General features: G+C 37.3%; 1 protein-coding gene across 1 annotated transcript in view; it reads right to left on the reverse strand.

The window, feature by feature from the left end:
* WDR72 (WD repeat domain 72) overlaps positions 1 to 14,540 on the reverse strand; it is a 100,922-nt gene that overhangs the window by 43,918 nt on the left and 42,464 nt on the right. The window contains exons 14-16 of the mRNA XM_026856205.1: positions 7,718 to 8,538; positions 6,103 to 6,194; positions 4,228 to 4,310 (exon numbers count right to left, since the gene is read on the reverse strand). Of these exons, the coding sequence (XP_026712006.1) occupies positions 4,228 to 4,310; positions 6,103 to 6,194; positions 7,718 to 8,538 (996 nt within the window). The remainder of the gene's footprint in view (positions 1 to 4,227; positions 4,311 to 6,102; positions 6,195 to 7,717; positions 8,539 to 14,540) is intronic.

The raw sequence follows: 14,540 nt of genomic DNA on the forward strand, positions 1-14,540 counted from the left end.
CCCCCCCCAAATTGTTAGCACTGTTGTAAATAGTAACTGCTTTTTAGTCAGGACTGTGAAATACGACAGAAATTATGCTTCTTTTATGCCTGAGAAAGTATAAATAGCATATGTCCAACTATAAATACTGATATTAAGGAGTGAAAGGCAATTGTCTGACTCTGCAGCAGCAAGACTAGAGAACAATTCAAAACCACAGTGAACAAAAGGGAGGGAAGCTGTACTGTTACATCTACACCAAGTTATACTGGCTTTTCTTTCTACACTTTTTCAGTTACTTCCAAGGATTACTATTCTCTTTATAATGAGTCGGCGTAAGAAGAGAAGTCAATAGACATCATCCCTGGTTATTGCTCAGGCCGTAACCTCTGCAGGGCTGAGCCTTGCAAAAACTGCCTCCCAGATGCTCCATAACACAGTCACATTGGGGAGCAAAAAATACAGATCAAACCATCAGACTTGCATTATCCAGTCTGCTTTCCTCTAGTCCTGGAGAGTAACTGTCAGGAGAGTTGTCTAGACACTTACACCTGAAACCAACTGACTCCAGTAGAGTCAAAAAAAAAAAAAAAAAAAAAAAAAAAAAAAAAGCATTCAGAGCTTGTCACAGAAATTACTGTAAACTTGGGCATCTGTAAAGAAGGTAGCAGCTTGTCAGCAGTATTCTCTGCAATGGCCTTAACATGAAGTGGTTTATTCTTTGAAAGTAAAGTCCTTTGTAATCTCTCAGATCAACACACCTTATTTTAGATATTAATGGAAATGAAGTAACTGAAGTGAAAAAACACACAGGTGCACTGCAGGAATCAATAGAAAGAGATGAGAAAATCTTGAGATGATTAATTCTTCCTAAAATCTCAGCAGCCAGTGTCTATCTTTTTCCACTGGTGAGAGAGGGATACGAAAGCAAGTAGATTCCTCATGCAGATGATGATGTCAGAGATCTAAATACGGCACCATTTCCCTGAGGGGAGACTGTGCTAAGGAGCTAGCTGACAACAGAGGAGCTGACAAAGGAATACTGCAGCATCAGGACGGCAGTAGAGGACTTCCAAATCAGGTCTAAGTGTGGTATGCTGAAGCTGTGTAAACTGTATTTCTGATGATGCTCCAAGTTCTAACAAAAAGTCTCGTTACCTGGGAGTACAGAATGGGACCGTGTCAAGGTTAGAGCTGCCTCGTGTCCAGGTAACTCAGAACTAGGAGGAACGGATGTATGATCCTGCTGATCATTAGGGCATCATACTGAATCTGATGAAGCTCAGCCATTTCCGTACAGGTATGCCACCCCACGGAGCAGACTGAAGGCCACAGACGGAGGGGCACCCTGCGAGTGGGGCAGAGCACACCTGCTGTCCTGGAACTAAAATCCTCGACCACAGATGTGGAGACTGTACACTTAACATTTTGTCAGTGAAACTACTGACCTATTAAATTTTCACCCAAACCACACTGCCACGTTTAGTATTGAATTTCTTTGCTGAGATTAGCACTGAAAACAGGAGGGCAGATATGGAGACAAGGTCATTTACTCCATTTTACAGATGATTGTCCAGCTCAGAGAGTAAGACATACTGGAGAAGGCAGCTTGCTTGGTCTATAACCATTCTGTGAAGGAAAAAAGGACTTCAGTCTTCAAGAAAGTCAACCTAGCAAGAACTCACTTCACTCAATGAGATTTTAAAAGATCTTAGAGCAGGAAGAAAGGAAGCAAATTATTTCCTATTGTAGTCCTCTTCTTGAAATGCCTGAAAAAATATACAGGGAGAAGGCATTTCAACATCCATCATTTGAAGACTAAGGAGTTAGGAAGAGCAAGGAAATAATTATCAAAGAAATCCTTCTGGTAGAAAAAAAGTATCCTTTATCTGCTAGAGTAAACAACAGGCAAAAGATTATAATTGCACTAGTTTGACTATTCTGATAAATTTTCTTTATTTTAGTGTTCACCCTTTCAGCAAAAAGGTTCCATAAAGATGCAATAATAGAATATTATTATTAAAAATAAAAAAAAAACCAAAACCCAATCAAACACCTATCATGTATACAACTGAAGAACAGGAACAGGGTATTTTAAATATGGAGTAAGGACAATTAAGGGCAGAAATGCAACCACTGTGTCCTCATATTAAAGAATACGGAAATGAAAATTTCCTCATGGCAAGCCTTTTATTTTTTTTAATATCTACCTGAAAATACAAGCACACTTAAGTAATTTCTGGGTGGGAAAAAAGTGTGGCAACAACAAGCTATATTTTATCTGTAAAACCAGCAAAATACATGGAGATGACCTTTCCTTTAAAATCATCTGGGAAAAAAAAAAATCCTAGGAAAATATTTTTAAAATATATGCACTTTGAAAATTTAAGACTGAAAAAGACCTCCCTCAACCCTCCAACTTCAACAAGTCAGTAGACCCCCGATCAATCACTTGCAGGAGGTTTTTTCAGTTTCCTTGTTTGCACCAAATGTGTTACAGCACTGTAAGGAGATGAAGAATCAATAAATGGCAAGTCCTTCGGGTCATGTCTGAGAATCAGTATCCTCCACTGAACGTAACAACAAAAAAAAAGTTTTTAGAAGGAGGGTAACTAGTGATGGTTTGGGTAAATGTACATGAGTGCTTGCTCAGGATTAATGAACTAGCCGTAAGTCTGTGCTGGTTTAAACAAGACACAAACCCTGCCATTTTGTGTGACTCACTGGTTGCTGAACACTCACGCTTATCACCAGTATCACAAATTGTTTTGAACGTTAAGATATTTATGGCAGTTTGGCTGCAAACAAGCCCAAATCTGCACTGCAGAGCAGATTAACAAAGCTTAATGCAACTAAAAACTGTGTCTACATAATGTTAACATCTGAGAAGCATTTATAGCGTGGTACTTGGCAATTTCAGTGTCTTAAATTTAAAATCTTTTCAGATTAAAAAGAAGCGTAAGGCAGCTCATTCCACACCTTATCTTCCCACACACTAACCTCCTGTGGTAGATAAGACCATTATCATTGTATAAACTCATCAGTCACTAAATTCATTGGAAAATATAAATACATAGATGTCACATAATCAGCTACGCTACAAACACAAGCTTCACGGCTATACAACTCTACTCCATAAAGTATCTGTGGCTGACCTGTCAGCAAGAGATTATATGGATTTCACATGACAATTGCAGCTATTGAAACTGAGGTCCCATGTTCAATTTTTTTTTCTTAAAAAGAGTCAAAAAAGGAAAGTCATTGTAAGAGAAAGGGGGACAGTCTGTGAGGAAAGAAGAATGTTAAAATAATATGGAAGATGTGCGGACAGTGGGGACCTAACAAACAACTGATAAGCTCAAGATAAAACGCTGAATCCAGCTGCACGTGAGTATTTGCAGAGAGCATCACTGCAGCACCCCTGCACACCTCGGCTCTGGAAAATACTCTTTGCACTTGAAAGGCAGGACAAAGATACATTATTTTAAAAGTATCATCATAAAATAAATTTGTACGAGGTATTTCCCTTTTCTGAAGCAAAATCCTCACACCCTACTGTACCGAGTTTTGTACTTCCCAACCTTAACTCGCTCAAGCAACCACACAACTATTTAAATGCGTATTTCCAAAATGAAAAATGGCCTCTGGATTTCACTGTTCAGACTATTCCACAGTTACCCATCAGCTCTCAAGAAACAGTAATTTATCTCTGAAGACATCAGATTCCTCACTAACAATAGGCATGAGCTTCATTTGACCTGGGAACTGGTAACTTATTTTTCTGTCATTCTTGAAGAGTGTTCTAATAATTAAGGATTTAGGATTAAATAACTATTTATCCCTTTTAAGAAGGAACTTTCTCTTTCTTCTATAGCAATACATTGGTATATAACGCTGCTCCAATTCTGGCCTTTATTTTCCTGGAGCATAAAATTGCATTTCTAATGTAAGTTGTTAGTGAACAGGTAACTCATTTTTTAAACACATGCTATGAACAAGATCACCTAGATTAAAGATTAGTAGGACAGTTTCACACATTTAAACATGTACTTCAAGGCAAAATAATTTCATGCATAGCACACTTCATACTGAAATAATAATTGGTTTCCTATAGCTCTGAATGGGACAACTTATGTAATAATTTCACCATAAATTCATAACTTATGTCACACTACAGATCCCAAATATTAAATTACAGCCAGGGTTACTTAAGAATTACATTGCAACAACTGACAGGCTATTTCCTACCTTTATAGATTGGTCACTCCAACAACAAATGAGTTTCAGCAATGAGACATTCCCAAAGTCCATGGAATAATATCCACTTTTACCTGAAACACACATACATAATTTATGGACTGACACTATACATAGCGGTACACAAACAGAAAGCTCTGCTGCTTTAATTCGCTTCCCCATTTGGACTTTACACTAGACAAATGTGACACTACAATGTTTGTTGCCAGGCATATAAACTGGGTAAATTGGCTGTACAATCCTTTGGATCCACACAGGAACCCCTGATTGCCAGTTTTGAGAAGAGGAAATGGAATCGTAAGTAGCAACTGTGTTTCAGTAACAACAAAGTTCACAAGTATCTTTATCCCAGGATGCATAGTCATTTGCTTGGATGTGGGATTCCTGCAGCAAAGACTGAAGTCTGAAAAAAAAAAAAAATCATGCAAGTACCTGCGTGTTGTAACGTGAACGGGGTACACTGGTGTAGTCTGAACGGGAGCAGTATGCCCTTCAGTAAATGACTATACAAATGTAACTATGGCAATATCTAATATAATATATAAACATATGTACAAACGTCCACACGTGTATGATCAATAAGAGAAGAATGAAGTAAGAAAAAAGAAAACTAGAGCATTTAATATAATTTAACAGAAATACAGGGTAAGAGCAAATATTTTATCCTATCACAGCTGACATGGCATGTACCGTAACACAAAATGTAAAGGCTGATATGAAAACATAAAGGGATGACAAAATAAGAGGTAGAACTGATCATACAAAGGTAAACCTCTCCTCCTCACATTTTAATTTGAATTTTAGGTGATTTCTTTATATATATATATATGGATGAATTTTTCTTTTTTTCTGCCATTTTGGAAACTTGCTGGTTCAAAGCTCAATGTTATTCCTTCTGTGTGAACTAGGAGATATGGGATATGAGTGAGACTACCTTAGAAGTTTTAGGTCACTCAGTAAAATTATTTCTGTGTCCTCAAACATTTTAGTCATCTCCACACCATTTCCACACCTTTCATCTGCTTATTTTCTATTATCACTTGATTTTATGTTCCATCTTTTCCTTCTAACGGGCATTTCTGCTGCCATCACCAGTTCTAGTTATGGTGCATATAGGAGTCAGAGAAGGAAAGGTACACTAAAACCTCATTTTAGATGAGGATATTAAGGCTTATTTGCATACCAGAGGGTCAAGATCTGACCTGTGTTATCAGTCTAGACAGGATGTGCTCTAACAGGAACGCTGTATGCTGACAAATCCCCATATTCTGTTCAGGTTTTTATGTAAACATTCTTTGGTTAGTTGCGTACTGTAAACATAAACTTAGACTGGCTTGCAAAGCCGAGACTGGTGAACGATTGCCTGTGGGACATTAATGTGAAGAGATTACTTTATTCCACCCTAAGCCAAAAGTCTAAGGGCATTATTGAACAGTCAGGATAACTCTTCTATTACTAAGGCAACAGTTTGCTCCAAGGGCTGTATATATTACTGGGCGGGCACGTAATGGTGATGAGGGAGATGGGGGAGGGGGAAGACTACAGCGTTTGTCTTATTACATTTCTTTTTTTCAGATTGCTAGAAAATGTCTTTAGAAACTCAGCTTAATGTTCTGCCACTACAAAAAAAAAAAAATCTTTGATTCCAGTATTATTTAACAGTCATGCTTTTGTGATATTTACAGAATACAACAGAATAATCCAGCTTCTGTATTTACAAACTGGACCTGCTAGAAACTAAAGAAAATAAATATATATATATATATAATTATTGAAGTTAAATGATGTATTCTAGCAACAAAAAGCATGCAAAAAAACCCCAAGTCCCAGTTAAAAGCCAATACTGCCACTTCTCCATATACTTACTGCTTGGTAAGTCTCCATAAAAACTGGGGGGTGAGGGTGTTAGTGCTTCTGTATTTCGCCATTTGTCATGTACAGATTCCGATTTCTGGGGACTGAAGGCATATGAAACTATTAAACAAAACCTGAACATACTTACAAAAATTTTATGTCTTAAGGTAGAGGTTTTTTTAAGGGGGGTACTCTGCTATCAATTACTATCAACCACAATTTAGTTTCTCCTCAGAAGTCACTTGCATTCTTCGCCCACAAGTTGGTATTGAAACATCCCCATGTATACAAATACTGAAAAGTACCATCCGTGTGCAAGAACCTTATATTTGTCTCAAAACTTATTATAGTTAACTTTTATGTTGCATTAAAGAAAAAGTCATATGTGAAGAATTCAATCAACGGTTTTGCACATTCTGGAGAGAACTTACAATTATATAGTATAGTTTTCACAAAAAAAAAAAAGTGCATTTTTGCTTGCACAACTTTAACACTTATAATTTTATGTGAGATAAGTTCCAAAGGCAGGCTGTGTATGTCCGGGAACAATGCTTTATTGTGGTACAAAGACTAACTTCAATTACCCAATGTCTTTCCCACAGAGTATTGTAAGGCACAATGCAAGCATAAAGTCCTTTCTTGCATGGAAAGGGATGCTGGAATCCTGGAAACAAACTTCCGTAGCAGCTTGTATTGAATATTGACCAGTAGGCAATGTCACCTGCATGTAAGGAACTGAGAAATGTGCGTTTGTCCTGCAGGATGGTGTCTATGTCTTCAGATATGCTGAAGCCTTAGAGCTTTGTGGGACACACAAAGATATTTGCAGCATCAGGATCAGTATTTTTTGTCCCCCTTCTTGCCTCTGGGCCATAGCATCGCCAACATTGAAGCTAATTGTCCTGAAAATGCTAAATACAGATCAACCTAGGTTTGCTGAACAACAAAAGTCTGTGGACAATATCCATTGCCTGATTAGTATGCTCTATTTGGCTTGGTCAAATCATGTTGAGCATGCTATTTTTCCTTTAATGTTGAAAAAGCATTTAGTCAATAAATTTGTTTTGAGTAACATAAATGTTATTTGGGATGGTTCTCACAACATAAGGGCTGCTGAGGCATTCATTCCCAGTAGCTGCCATTATTACTGGGGCCGTTGTACTTTAGAGAGTGTAACTAGGACAGATTGTTCTTGTCTCATGTTTTATTTATCTGTGAAGCCAAGGATTTCATGGTAAAGGAAGTATATTGCTTACAGAGAGTAGAAGTTAAAACAGCATAAATGTGCTTAATGCACGTCTCAGAACACGCCTGAAGGGATCTCATTATTCTACTTAGTTTAAACTAAGAAAAGTGATCACTGGAAAAACAGGGTGTGAAGCTGGATGACTGAATAATTGAAAAAAATTCTTGGATCACTTCTTATTTGCTAAATAGAAAAATATAAAGATACTTAAACTTTATCCCAATCTCCTTTTGTTCAAAGAATATCCTATAAAAAAAGCTCCAGAGAAAGAACGTAAACTCTATTGCAAAAGTCCACATTTAGGCAACATGTTTCTTTCATATTTTTCACTTTTTTAATCCCTGTAAGGGAAGAAAAGACTCATAATGAAAAGGTTCTTACCTTTCAATTTCACCTGTAACTGCTGAAGGTATGTTAATTATCCTGTTGATTAAAGCTATTCTGCTAAATAAGAGGAACACTGTTTCCAATCCCTTTGTTCCATAAACATGATCCTCAGGTCCATCCTTCTCTCCAGTTTGTCCTTCAGCTGCAGCAAGGTACTTGTTGGATAAATCAATCACTCTTTTTGAAAACAAGTTGATTACCGCACGTTCTTCTAGCACACCACAATCCGTACATTTCCAACCTGGCAACATCAGTGAGAGGTGGTTTTCACTTGACACGAGTCCAAAAGAAACAGGACACTGAAGCCTCAAGATCTCCAAGTGTCTAACACAAAGATCGTCTAGTTCTTCATCTACACCCCATGGTAAGAGACATGACAAAAGCAGTTTAGCTGTATCACTGGTGACAGTCACATCAATGTTTCCTGATGGTTGCATTCTAATCTTTCTTGAACTCTTCATTTTTTTATGTCTTTTCATGCCACCATGTTCTTCCACAGGCCTAGCTGCATTTTTATCCCTGCAGACCTGGTTTGAATACACAGTGTCTGCTTGCCCATCCACTGGAGGTACGGAGCCAGCAATTTTATTTCTTTTTAATGTCAGTACCCGTTTCTCAGTAGTACTTTTGACTCTTTCTAGAGTGCCAGAGTTGTGGAAGGAATTCGATGACTTTAATCCACTGAGTTGAGATGACAGCAGAAGTTCCTCAAGTTTTTCCAGATCAAATAAGAGAATATGAAAGTTTGCATTGTTCCATTTTGTCTTAACTGGTAAAATAGTAAAGGGCTGTTGGATGCAGCTGGTATCAGTTAACTGAAAAAAAAAAAAAAAAGTGTCCAAACACAAATCCATAGTGTTTTGTAATTTTCAAGGTATCAGCATAAAATTGCATATGGACCAAATCTATTAGCTCCATTAAGTTCAAAGTAATTATATTTATTCACTTGTAACTAAGGAAAAAGGATTTTCTTCTAAATAGCTTAAGATACACAGAAACATCTGCATGTAAATACTGTAACACAGGCTGCCTAAGATCTCCGATTATACAGCCATGCTGTAGATTGCATCCATCTTTGCCAAAACTCTAGACTGGTATTTCTTCTGCTAGGTCTCATTTCAAGCTGAAACGCTTTTAGGAAAGTTTTAATATTTTTTTTTTTTTTTTTTTTTCAGAAATAAAGCTAGGAAAACAAATCCTATGATGTTGCAAAATTCTTGCAAAGCTTGAGAATCTGTATGCCTTGTAGCAATTTGATACGTCTGAGATAAAGACTATGCCTTTGCCATTTCAATACATGCAAAACTATCTTAAAGTTACTTAATTTTGAGTTAAGTCACACATACTTTATCAGCCACAAGAAAGAACTTATGTAATTAGATCTCCAGTTACAAAACTAATTACCTTAAATGAAAATAATTAAGAGAAAAAGGCTACAGAGCTATTAAGATGTTTGGGAACAACTGACTTCACTTTGTGCCACCCTATTTCCAAAGTGGATCTTGCTAAAATTCCCCCTGCTTTTACACCAACTACAAAGGCCATTCACAGCAGTGTACTTTTGGAGCTTCTTTGCAGGTCCACATACTAATGGGATAATTGTGCTGGTATAAATACACGTCTGACTACTGCTGTTAATAAATACCCAAAGAAAATAGTTTTTGAATCCTCCTAAAATCTGGCAGAAATGAAGATTTGAGAACAGTTACATTTATTCACAACTTTAGACTGACATATTAAACTATGGTAACAGTAACCTAATCACGATGCATCGTAATCGTGTCAGCTAAACGACATGAGAAAATGTTCAAAATCATCTTCAGAAAAATTTTTAATACAGTTTTATTAATGTGCTTTCATTATTTAAATGACAAATCATTATTAAGAACAGAAGTTTACATCTTTCAGAATTAGAATTTTAATTTTGGCCAGCGTCCTTGGCATAGGGTAGATACTATGTTGTGGCAAACTCCTCACGAGAGGATGTCTTTGGACACATTAAAAACCAGCTCCTTATACAGTTATCACAGAACTTGACCACACAAATGCCTGTCAAAACCAATCTGTCCTGGACATTGGAATCTTAGATAGAATGTAGTCTAAGCATACAGAAAAATACAATCTTTGAGAAGATAAACTAAGACAAGTCTCTGTTAGAACACCACCTCTACAAATTAGATACTCTCCAAGTAGAACCTGTGGAAAGAAGGAAAGAGCAAGAATAGACACAAGAAGGAAGAAAAACATTCATCTAAAGCCATGTGGATGGAGGATATATGCAGGCACGAGTAAGTTCCGAAGGATGAACAAGTCAAGGGAGGGAAATTCCAAAATATGTCCTGTAGCCCTTGGGATATTTCTATAAATGGGAAACGTTCCATGCTTGCTTTCCCCCCACTCCCAGTTTCCCCAGAGTACTTCAGGAGACGTGCCTCTGTTTTGGCCTTCTGATTTCCCAGAGTCTTTAAGAAGAAACACAGCAAGTTACCTCAGATCCTATATTCTGAGCAAGATCCACTTACAAGAATGGATTTCATGCCTTACGCATCCGCAAATTCTGAAGAAAAACATTTCATGTTCTTGCTGCCCTTTCCCCATACAACTTTGTGCGTTATATGACAGAGCTTCTGCAGGTTTCAGAAAGAACTTCCTAGTGGGGCCACAGTAGAATATCAGCTCCCGTTGCTGCTTCCTTGCTCCTTTTTTATTATAAAAGTACTGAACTGATGTACCGCCCAACAAAGAGCCTTCAATACTAACGCTACCAGTGACAGTTAATGACAAATATTCAAATTTTAAACACTCAGATCATCCTTTTCAGTAAAACCTATTCTCTTCCTAATTTTCAATTTTTAGCTGCATTGTACAACATAAAGTCTGAAACAATAATTCCCCTTAAGAAAAGAAGTAATTTTTTGTAAATATTGACTCTGGGCATTATACATTTTTCAAAATATTTCTTTTTTATAGGAAATGCAGCATTACATAGAATCAGAAATCACAGAAATGTTTACTGGAATGAATGTCTGGAGGTCATCTCAAACCTCCTGCTCTACAGATTTTCATGTCACTGATGTTTTTATGGAACCGATGGTATTTCAAAACTCGTTTTCTGAGGAAAAAAACCTCCATGACAAATATCCAATTGTAAATTGGAACAAAAATCCTATTACTTCTTCATGCAACTAAACAACATATCAAATTGAGCTAAATGACAGTTGTATCTTTAAGATTCCTCCAATAAATTTCCATTATAATGACAAAACTCTAATTTTTTGTCTGAGAGACTCCAGATGAGTTTCTAATTTCTTTCACAGGAATCACGATGCTGCACTACCAAGCAGCATTCCATGAAGTACTGGCAGGATCATCCAGTGGTAAAGTTATGAGATTGTGACACAACATCTTATAGCAGAATCCCTCTGTATCTATTAAAGAGGTAACTTTTACCTTCAGGGGAACAGCACACACGAGGGAATATAAATTCTTTGTTGATGCTTTTGCCCTTTTCTTTAAGTGCTTATGACTTGTATGATTTTATTGTCCTGCACAAGCCCATGCTCTCAGCACTGTGTTCAGCCTAGCTACTTCACCTTTACAAGCAGGCATGTACAAGCAGAAAGAGCATCGAGAAGCAACTTTTCAGTCCAGCGATACTTTTGCAAACAATCATGTCAGCTTCCGTATCGTAAGTGATATGGACTTTCCTCGATCACTGTTAGTTTTATTTTTCTTACAATAATTAGAACTAGTCCACTAACGCTAAGAACTGTTTCTCTTGAAAATACCTGAATCTTAAAAGAAACCATCAAATGTCATTAAAGCAGGGCAACATCTGGCTTGAACTTGAATGCAATGTTGATTAACTCATCTTTCTCAAGACCACTCCCCACCCAACTCCTTTTACATTACAAACTGATTTTACAGAATTAGTTATTTTTAAACTGTACATATTGTAGTTGCAAATGACACAAGGAAAAAATTTTGCTCCCTCTAAGCTATCAGTTATTTGACTATTTAGTTTCAGGTAATAATATAATTTGGCTTTCTGTTTTTTTAGAGCATGATGCTCCCACCAGAAGAGAATGTACTCTAAATACATAATCTTATTTAAAGACCTCCACAGGGAGTCATAAGTAAGAGATTATAACTGCTTGTTTAGGTTTTCTTTTTATCCCTTTCCTTTTTCCTTTTTAAAAACTAATATATTGTAGTTAAGCACTAGGATTATTTCAATCTTTAATTATGCTGTTTCCTAATACATAGGGGGAACCTCATGGAATGCAAACACTGGAATGCACAAGCTAGCTTTCACGTTAATAGAAGCTATTATTATTTGGCTTATCATTTTCATTTTCTCTGTTCTACACATTTATATTTGGTTGATTAACATTTAGAAACCTCTAGGAAAATCACTGTCCAAACAAAGAAAAATTCTGTGACAATGTCAATCTGCTGAGACATCTGGTGATGCTACTGTGTGTGAAGTCACAATAAATGTTTATTGGCAATATGAAAGCTTATTGACATTGATCCTAAAAGCATCTACCAAGTTATCTTAGAGCTCTGCCATAGGCATTTCATTCCAATGAAAGAAGGGGAACATCTAAAGCTTTAGACATAAAACACTATTCAGAAAATATGGACAAGCTATTCTCTGTAACAGAAGATGACAGAAAATGGAAGGAAACCCATAAAACTAACTATGAACTAGAGAGCTGGGAATAGCATTTGATGATGGATATTGAAAAGCAGATTAACAGATATTTACATTCTGTACTGCGCCCTTCCTGAAGTTCCAGAAGTATTCCACAAAACTAAATCTTACTACATTCAGATATATATTGCCATTATCTTTTTTTTTTTAAATATACACATTAATAGTTCAGTAACACAGCATCCAAAAAAAAGGCTAAGATTAGCATTAACAAAGCATGACGTGCCTCTGAGCCATACAGTCCAAGTTTGAGGCTTCCCTGTTGCCAACACACAGGCTTCAGTAATGAAAAGATCCCTTTTTCCTTCTTTTCTGACTATTTTTGCTCAAGTCAGATTTAGTTATCATGGAATTGTCTTTCAAATCCAAACTCTTTATGTGAACATACCTAAATATCAAGCCATTCAAGCCTTACTATTCTCCCAGTGAATTTCAAATGATCATGTAAAAAAAAAAACCACTTAGTAATACAGAGGCTTCCTTCAATTCTGCAAGTTAAATGACCACACTATGATGTACTGGACACAACCTACAGCTTTTGGTAATCAGAATTTTGAAAGACTATAGAGGCATCTTTTCTAGTTTACCATTGTTAGTTTAGATTTTATTTTTGGCATGGTTAACTTTCCCTGACCAACAATATGCCGTGTTCAGTTCAGCTCTGAAGATCAGCAGGATGTGCTCCCTCTTCATTTTTGCATTACTAGCAGTGAGTCTAACAAGGAGTTACTCCAAACGAGGTATACACTAGTCAAGAAAGAAAACTGTAGTAATAAGAAAAGTCATGTTTTCATAAAGTGTAAAATTTGGCATGCTCAGGGCTATTTATTGTGATACAGCTTGCCACCTGTTTTTGTTGGAAACTGAGAAGTAGGAAGCACTTTTTTATTTTGTGTAAGCATGCGTTATCTCAAAATTAATCTAACAGAACCATCAGACATTTCAGTTAAAATACTGGCTAGTCCCTAACAAAAAATGATGAATAAGTATCTAATGAAGTTCTATAATTAGCTATTAGATCTTAATTTAAATATACTCAAATCCCAAACTAAAATAGCTTTTTTTTTTTTTTTTAGGATTAACAAATCACTGTTTGAAGCTGAATACTTTAGTAATGAGGATAGACCTCCTTTGTGCAAACTGAAGCCATGTGTGTGCTGATACATTCCTGCTTAACAACTGGAACTTGGAACATTTTTACTGTTTGGAGAGATCTGCATTGCTTGATAAGGCTCTGTATGAGGCCTTCACCTGCTATCTTTAAAGAAACAAGAAGTCTGGCTACAGACCAAAATGACATCCTGAGACTCACGAACCTCTTGTGCATCATCTCTGACTGACCCACAGTGGAACAAGTTTTCTACATTCATGAAAAATCAGGATTCAGGGCAGCTTTGAAATGGCAAGCTAGATTCCACACATGGCAACTATCACTTCTGTAACAGCTCCCTGGTCTGAGCCAGGACAAGAGCTGGAACAGGATGGACTGTCTCAGCTGGAAGGGACCTACAACCATCACCTAGTCCAACTGCCTGAGCAACCCAGGGCTGACCAACAGTTAAAGCCTGTCAAGGGCATTGTCCAAACGCTGACATGCTTGGGACGCTGACCCCCTCTGCAGGAAGCCTGTTCCAGTGTTTGACCACCCTCTCAGTAAAGAAATGCTTCCTGACATCCAGTCTAAACCTCCCCCGATGCACTCTGAACCACTCCCACGTGTCCTGTCACTGGGTAACAGGGAGAAGAGCTCAGCACCTCCCTCACCACTTCTCCTCCTCAGGAAGCTGTAAAAAACAATGAGGTCACCCCTCAGTCTCCTTTTCTCCAAACTAGGCAAGCCCAAAGTCCTTAGTCACTCCTCATAGGACACTCCTTCCAGCTTTTTCACCAGCTTTGTTGCCCACATCTGAACAAATTCAAGGATCTTCACATCCTTCTTAAAGGATGGGGCAACAAGCTTTGGAAACTCACTTTGATTTCTTCTGTCATGGAATTCATTCTACTTATTTTTTCCTCCTTTTGCACACCTTTACCAAACCACCTTAGCACCCAAGGATAAACTTTCCTATGTCTGTAGAAAGGAGGCGGCAGGGGGCTATC

Source organism: Athene cunicularia, assembly GCF_003259725.1.
Source record: "Athene cunicularia isolate RWA chromosome 10 unlocalized genomic scaffold, athCun1 chr10_part1, whole genome shotgun sequence".
NCBI lineage: Eukaryota > Metazoa > Chordata > Aves > Strigiformes > Strigidae > Athene > Athene cunicularia.